Source organism: Lolium rigidum, chromosome 4, assembly GCF_022539505.1.
Source record: "Lolium rigidum isolate FL_2022 chromosome 4, APGP_CSIRO_Lrig_0.1, whole genome shotgun sequence".
Taxonomy (NCBI): Eukaryota; Viridiplantae; Streptophyta; class Magnoliopsida; order Poales; family Poaceae; genus Lolium; species Lolium rigidum.
The window spans coordinates 157,677,217-157,684,911 of NC_061511.1; the positions used below are offsets into that span (position 1 = coordinate 157,677,217).

The 7,695-nt window shown below is 46.3% G+C and overlaps 1 protein-coding gene across 1 annotated transcript; it reads right to left on the minus strand.

Annotated features, from left to right (window-relative positions):
- Positions 1-734: 734 nt before the first annotated feature.
- Positions 735-2,093, minus strand: LOC124706119 (protein CURVATURE THYLAKOID 1B, chloroplastic-like). The gene is made up of 6 exons (XM_047237780.1): positions 1,810-2,093; positions 1,610-1,716; positions 1,440-1,526; positions 1,272-1,334; positions 1,081-1,118; positions 735-973 (listed from the first exon to the last, which is right to left on the minus strand). The coding sequence occupies exons 1-6, from the start codon at positions 1,973-1,975 to the stop codon at positions 919-921; spliced, it is 516 nt and encodes a 171-aa protein (XP_047093736.1). The 5' UTR covers positions 1,976-2,093; the 3' UTR covers positions 735-918.
- Between the last annotated feature and the right edge of the window lie 5,602 nt (positions 2,094-7,695).

The following is a 7,695-nucleotide window of genomic DNA, read 5'->3' on the forward strand; positions in this document are numbered from 1 at the left end:
TTGCTATATGTATGATGTACCCCACATTTCGTGATGTGCTCATAATTCTTGGAGAAGATCATGGGCAGAAGGGTGATTGATCATGGTCTAGTTGATGCTCGTCATTCTTGGATACACCAATCCTTTATCTAATTGTTTACAAAGGAGAGAGCAAGATATTGTTATACTTTGAAAATCCTAAATATAAACATCCATGGTCAATGTTTTGTAATCTATTTGTGACATGGAGGTAGCAGCACAACACTCGCAAGGTAGATATAGGGATACATCCCAGCTCTAGTTCCTCCAATTTTTGACTTTAGCAAAATGGCCTGCACCCGTTCAACCAATGATTCTCCTATATACTATACGCATATATATTTCCCCAGTGGATTCAGCTGTCAATAGCTGAATCCCGCCTTTCCAGTTGTTGCACTACAAACGGCAAACAGGACATTAAGCTGTCTGATTACAGATTGCACATATTATATTAAAGTTTATAAAGTCTGCAGACGAAGCACTGGTCAAATTTATAAATATCGACTGTCGAGTTTAGACTCTTGAGGCAATTTCCCAAGTTACACATTACTCGAATATGTTTGACCCCCTTGTATGTCTTTATGATTGTCCAATTTAGTGAAATTGAACCGTTATTGGTACTTGGTGCTATTGATTTGATGCACCATACACATACAAATAGCTTAATTTCATGGGAAGGTCAAAATTGCCCAGAGCATTTTGAGAAACATGGTGGCTAAACAGATCAAAAGTTTTGTATTGTCAATATGTCCAAACTTATTATTCAGGTATACATTCGGTAATGATTATATTAGATCTATGCTGGAATATAGTATATAGTACAGAAATACAGTAACTGTCTCCGTCTGAGTACTTTGTGCTTCTCCCAATTGGGACGCGCATGTTCAAGTACTTTGTCGTCTATCCGCTGATTATATCCTCGTAGATGTTCCTGACCTTAGCAAAGAACGCTTTCCTGTAAAATTCATTAATTGGAGTTGCTTTAGCACATGGAAACGGAGTCCTTATTTAGTAGTGCTAGAGCATTCTGCAGGTTTGGGTAAAATGGCCCTGCTCTATTACCTGTCGGGCTTGAATATCAGGTTCTTGTACGCAAAATACTGCATCAGAAATTCAGAACAGCAGATCAGATGTTGAAACTCGGAAGAAAATTGGCAGCAAGGAACTTGTACAGCTTGACAAGTTTTGCAAACGATAAACGTAATAATGCTACTGAAGTTTTGTTCAGGAATCAGGAGTGGATGTTATCTTACCCCGCTGTAGCCAATGCCAACGACCTCCATGAGACCTGGAACCACGGGGAGCCTGTCGATTGCCTGCAAGGTTAACACCATTATTATCAACTTCAGTTACTTCCATCGCCCAGCGAATTTTCAGTTACTTGTTTCAACAGCTTGTTGAGAGGTGAGAGCCATCCGTACCGATACTACTCCGCCGGCGCTCCACATGCCGAGCGTGGCGGCGACGGCGAGCGTGGTCACCGCGTACTTGTCCTCAACCCTATCCCACTGAACGCGTTGTCACTTGTCAGTCACTCGCGCCACAAGAAATGCAACTCCATGTGCGGAGATAGGCTAGGCCACGTACGTACCTCTTGTTTCAATGCGCTGATGAACTCGGTGAGCTCGGCGTTGTCGGCCAGCGGCGCCGCCGGCTCCCCGGCGGCCATCGCCCCCACGTTCCTCGCCAGCCTCTTGCCTGAAAGAACACGCGCGCTTAGTGTCACGTTGGTGATTGTCTTTGGTTTCCCATGAATGTACCATGCCGTCGTGCGGGTTCAGAGGCACTCACAGAAGGAGGAGACACGGGGCTGGCCGTGGGACGCGAGGCCGGTCAGGGACGGCCATGAAGGCAGGGCGGGGAGCCCGAGCCCGACGGAGCGCGTGGCCTTTCCAACGTCGCTCACGGCAGGCGATGAGACGCCGCCCGTGGCAGGGGTGGCGACGGTCGGGGCCATGGACACCGATCGATGGCTTCCGCGGTCAGTGTACCTCTCGGCACCACTTGCGCGCTAAGCGTTCGTCCGTGGTCGGTGGGGCGGCGTGGTGGTGCAGCTGCGGGAGGTTAGGGAGCGGCGGGGTTTGGGCGCGCAAAGATAAAGTGGGGATGCGCAGGATGGGCGCCACACGTTTACGCAGGGAGGAACGATAAGATGGGGTTTGGGTGGGCTCTGTATGGCCTGGATCTTCCCGTGTGCGGGATCTTGGATTTCTGGTGTTTATCGCGCGAAGAAGATCGATCAGGGAGGGTATGACACTAGGAGCACTGAATACTGACGGCCACGTGTGTACCTCAGTCTCTGACGCGTGTGTTAAACATGTCCACCTGCACTATAGGAAATGTAAAGCCGCACTTGGTAGGCCTCATGTTTTTCTTGACTCATTCTGGTAGTGTTGGGATAATCATGGCTAGGCAACAACATGGACTAGGCCATATTGTGCAGCCCGTTTGGTAGCTTGCATAAAAATGTCTAGCGTTGGTTGGGCCACTATTCACACTTGTTTAGTTGGATGTGTATCCCCTATTTGATCCTTGTAATGCAAAATAACCTTGTTTGGTGACAACTTATAAGCCCGTTATGCTCACCATGTAACACATTTGGTGGAATTTTCGGCACAAAGGACGACTTGTACAAATAAATTGACAAAAAAGACCACCTACAAATCGAATTACCAAAAAAGACCACCTCCGACGTGGCGGCATGGCCCCCAGGCGACACGTGGCCACATGCCGCCTTCAGCGGTGGCGGCAGGGCATGCCGACCCTGGCTATGGCGGCAAGCCATGCCGGCCCTGGCTGTGGCGGCACATTAGCCCGTCGACCGCGCACATCCATCGTCATTTGGAGCTGCGGGCCATGCTGCCCCACCCGACGAAGGCATGATGACGTAGAGGCTGCATCCACAACACCCGGCGGCAGGGCCCGCCATTGTGCGCTCGGTCATTCCGCAGCGTTGAAAGGGAAAGTAGAGATTCTCCCGAATGAATCTCCCCGATAGCCATGCGCAGCGCTGATTTCCAAGACGTGATGGCACTGACTGGTATGTCGGAGATTCCCGCCTAAAATCGTTCTAGTTTGAAAGATGTACGGTAAATAGACCACATAAAGAGGCATATTCGCGTATGATTTCTGTGCTGAAACAACACATAGACCACAGAATGTCTTCTACACTTATTTATTGGTGTTGTTCACACTAATTGAAAGCTATATAAGGCATACTTAGCCGGCTGCAATTTAGAATGCCAGTGTAGAGTTTGCCTTGTCCGCTTCTTTCTTTCGATTCCAAAAACTTCATCCACCCACCATGAGTGTACCCTGCTCGGACCAGGATTTTAGGCCGATAAAGGGAAAGAATGCAAGCTTGCCACCGGGGGTGAAAGCAGAGAGGTGTTGGTGCGGCCACCTTGCGAAGGTGAAGGAGGTGGTGGATTTTTCTGATAATTTCGGCATGAAATATTTCATGTGCGCGAACTACGATCATGATCCACCCACACAAACAAGTTCATCGTCCTCGAGACCTGCGGTATGTTCTAACAACATGAGTAATAAGCATATTTGTACGTCATTAATTTTAATTTATTAACCGTCCTATTTGTGTTGCAGTCTCCCCCGCCCCTGTGCAAGTGGTTTCGCTGGATAGACACGGAGCAACAGGATTGGGCGCACCGTGAGGTTGAGGAAAAAAAGGCGTGCATGGGCAAGGTTTTTTGAGGAGGAGTATTGGGAAAAGGTTGTTGCTAATGATAAAGCAGAGAGAGACAGATACAAAAATTAAGGGCGGAGCAAGCTTGAAATCAAGAGGTGAACCAGAAGAGGAGGGATGATGAGGCTGCACGTAGGTATGCGGAGGAAGAGGTGTGCAGGGAGGTCCATGAACCGAAAAAGAGGAGATTAAGAGAAAGAGTTGTTGAGGCGCGGCATCAAAATAACGTGGCGACAAGACCGGAAAATGGCCACGCTGGATGCAGGGCAAGTAGAGTGGTTTTTCGTAGTAACTATGTATCTTAATTTCAGTTATAGTTTGTCGTTCTATCTTAAATTCCGTTGTAGTGTTTAGCCATTTTTTAATTTTAGCGTCTATTGTATCTTAATTTCGTGAGATGTCTTAATAAAGTAGTGTTGATTTCCCGCCAAAAATTCGTGCCTAATTTTTCCCGCTAAAAGTTCCCGCCTATATATTCCTGCCCAGAAATTGCCTCCTAATTTTTCCCGCGAGGAAATGCCGCTAAGATTTCCCGCCCTTTCTCTTCCTCGCGTGCTATAAAACCCCTCCCCCGGCATTCATTTTTTAAGGCAAGAGTAGTCGCTCCAAGATGCCTTCTCCTGGCAATCGTAGTTTTAAGTTCTATATGGATCGTCATCTTCTGTCCTCTGCTTGTTCTGTTATGAGTGCGAATAACATAGCCAATGTCTAAGATCTCTTCACGAATGTGACCCTCTCCGTGGGGGTAGGTAGGATTTTTTATAGGCACGCATGTATGCCTGGTTGAACTCCGGTGGAAATACGACAAGAGCTTCTTAGGTTGGAAGCCAGGCTTGAGAAGAAGAAACCCAGGAATGAGAAGGAAAGAGAAAACCTTGCAAATTGTCCTAGGTATTCAACTTCGTCGAGCGAGGATGAAGAAGAAGTCTTCACGCCGAGGAGCCTGGCCAGGAGCGATGCATTTTTCAAGGGGAAGAGAGCTGTATCCACGAGCATTGACTCCGACGACGATTTTATGCCACCGATCAAGAAGGGCAAGATGAAGGGTGTGTAATGTTCGTATCGTTCATTACATGTTGTATCTTAATCATTATTACGGATGTTGTATCCTAAAATATTGGGCTTGTTTCAACTGGAGTCACACTTGTTGGGGCCGAGTTGAACAACTTGATTTCTTGATCCTCTATGGTGGCCTTTCACATCCTTGGCTCGTACGTGGATTTCCCACTTATTATTAAGTGTATCATTTGACAAAATCCACGACTTTTCGATTTTTTAGCTTTCTCATCTAAATGTCCTTGCATTTTTTAAGACCATGGCTTGTTTATTTGGTATCATGCGTTTGCGGCCTGCACTCTGTCTACAAAGTATGACATACTCCAGTTCCAAGTTTCAGCGATCAGGATGTGATAGGGAGGGCTCGCACACCTTTCAGCACGCCATTGTACACCTCTGATGTGTTACTGGTCATTATGCCGTATCGAGGCCCCGTGTCGTGAGCTTGCGTCCAGTTACTTAAATCAGGGCAGATCTCGTTAATCCATGTACTCAAATTTATTTCAGTCCTTTGGCCCCTCCGGTCTTCTCTTGGCGGCAAGGCATCACGCTCGATTTCTTTATTGATTCCAGCCCAAATTGCATTCATCTTCGCTGATGTCATGCATATCGTATGGAATAGATTGAACCAATCCTTGTTCTTGAACTTTGAGTAAAAATTGGCGGCCAAGTGCCTCATGCACCACCTTGTCTCTAGGTCGGGCCACCTCAAGTCAGTGTCCAATGACTGCTTGATTATTTGGACCGCGCTCAAAAGTCTCATGTTGTGATCTGAGATGATGCAAACATCGGGCCGATTTCTCACGACTCCCATCATCAAGCAGTTGAGGAACCATAACCAACTATCTTTGTCCTCACTCTCGACTAGTGCATATGCAATAGGCAAGAGCTGATTATTTGTGTCAGAAATGATCGCCACCAAGAGTGTGTCCTTGTACTTTCCAGTGAGAAATCTACTATCTATTAACAGCATCGGGCGGCAGTGATGAAATGCCCGTATAGTCTGGAGGAATGCCTAGAATAAACGATCAAAGATTTCTTGGTTTTCCTCCAGAGGGTGTTGATGATGTCTCCTGAACACTTGAGTCCCCCGGTTAGTTACACATATATGATGGAGCAGTCTGGGGAAAAGGTCATATGCCTCCTCATAGGTGTCGTACAACTTCTGAAAAATGTCTTCGTTCACACGCCTTGCCTTGTTGTAGCTGACTGGGAAGCCAATCAGATCTTCCACGTTTTTTTGCAGCTTCTTTACACCAAGGGTTATATCTTCTTCCACCATCACTTGCATGATATGTGATACATATTTTGCAGTGACGTTGCGCTCGTTCTCGTAGCTACGGGGTCCTATTTTTGAGATATGCCAGTGCTGACATACCCTAGGGCTCATCCGAGCGATAACTCTCCCCCTACAACCCCCATCCAATTTGATACATATGACTTTCAGCCGCCTTCAATCAGACTGCTTCACTCTGTGCTCGCGAGATATGCCCAGCGCATACCTCTTGATTGATTGGTCAGTCGAGTCCTTGTCTGGGAAAGTTTTACCAACCTACAGACTCACCTCCCCTAGGCCCGGAACAGGGCGGAATTCATTGTTGATGGTCATAGTTTGTAAGAACTCATGTTCCATCGGTGCCGCAACCACCCTTCGGGAAGGACCGACACCTTCTTCGTTCGAGGAGGATTTAGACGAAGAAGAACGAGTGTCATCGTCCAACGCCTCCGGCAATCCCTCCACATGCTCGCTAATGTCTACGAACACATACCAATATCCTGGGTCAGGAACTGTGTAGGCAACCATCTACTCCGATGGGCTGGTGCTGGGGCCTGCAGTCAGGGCCATATGCTTCGATTGTCCTGTGATGGGTGTTGCAGTCAGGGCCATATGCTCCGATTGGCTGATGCTCGGTCCTGTGGTGATGGTCATCTCCTCTTCACCAGTGCCCCTACTGCATCCGGCATCATCATCACACCAGGTTTGCTTACAAACCTCATGTACGTACCCCAAATTCTATCACTTTTTACCTTCTACAAACTCCAACGGCCACGTGTCCCATCATTCCCTCCTACGATGATGGGAGCCTCAACGATCATCTTCATCCCACGCATGCTAGGACCAAATTTTGCTCCGATGCATCTTCTAACATCCACAAATCCTCTATTGACCATGTCTGTCACTACAACTTTCATCGAGTCGCAGTGCGACACATCGACACCGGAAAATTCGTTGCGTACGACGCCTCCATAAAAAACTAATACAATTTCCATCATACCTACCACACAACCATATTTTCAAAATAATATTAAACTACAACACAACAATATTTAACATGCGATTAACATTTTTAATAATCATAAGACAACACCATCTATAATAAACACCATTACATAATAATTCCATAAGACCCCTACCGTAGAGTCATTCCATAATAAATTTAACACCAAACATAAGATGACACCATATTTTAATAGGCGAAGAATTTTAATACTACCAACTAAAAATTAAAATTAAAATAAGTATGGACGGATTTTAATACATCAACTTCAACCCGTGCGCTCCACTTCTAATTATATCGCAAAATATTTCTAACTTATTGTAATTAGAGCATGACGAGGTATCGACTCGTCAATGCCTACATATTGTAGATTTAGGGTTTTGTGAAAAATATAGGGTAAGTAGAACTCAAAGGTTGTCAGACGAACAAAGGCGTCCAACTAAACAAAACACGGTGGCTAGGGTTTGCAATGATTCGATCCTTATAAAGGTGAAGCCGAGGATTTTCCGTGTCGTACAAGTACAAAGTTATTGGGCAGCACTGAGCCTTTCCTTATATTGTTACAAGTTTCCTATACCAACTCATCTTCCTAGGCCACCAAATCTCCGAGTCCATAGGCCTTCGACTTCAACCATTGAC

What these genes read in the sequence shown, in the direction of transcription:
- LOC124706119 (XM_047237780.1), bottom strand. Translation starts at nt 1,975, where the DNA reads ATGGCCCCGACCGTCGCCACCCCTGCCACGGGCGGCGTCTCATCGCCT. An exon ending in GCGCCGGCGGAGTAGTATCG is followed by an intron (nt 1,335 to 1,439) that starts GTACGGATGGCT and finishes TTAACCTTGCAG; the next exon opens with GCAATCGACAGGCTCCCCGT. An exon ending in CTGATATTCAAGCCCGACAG is followed by an intron (nt 974 to 1,080) that starts GTAATAGAGCAG and finishes TGAATTTTACAG; the next exon opens with GAAAGCGTTCTTTGCTAAGG.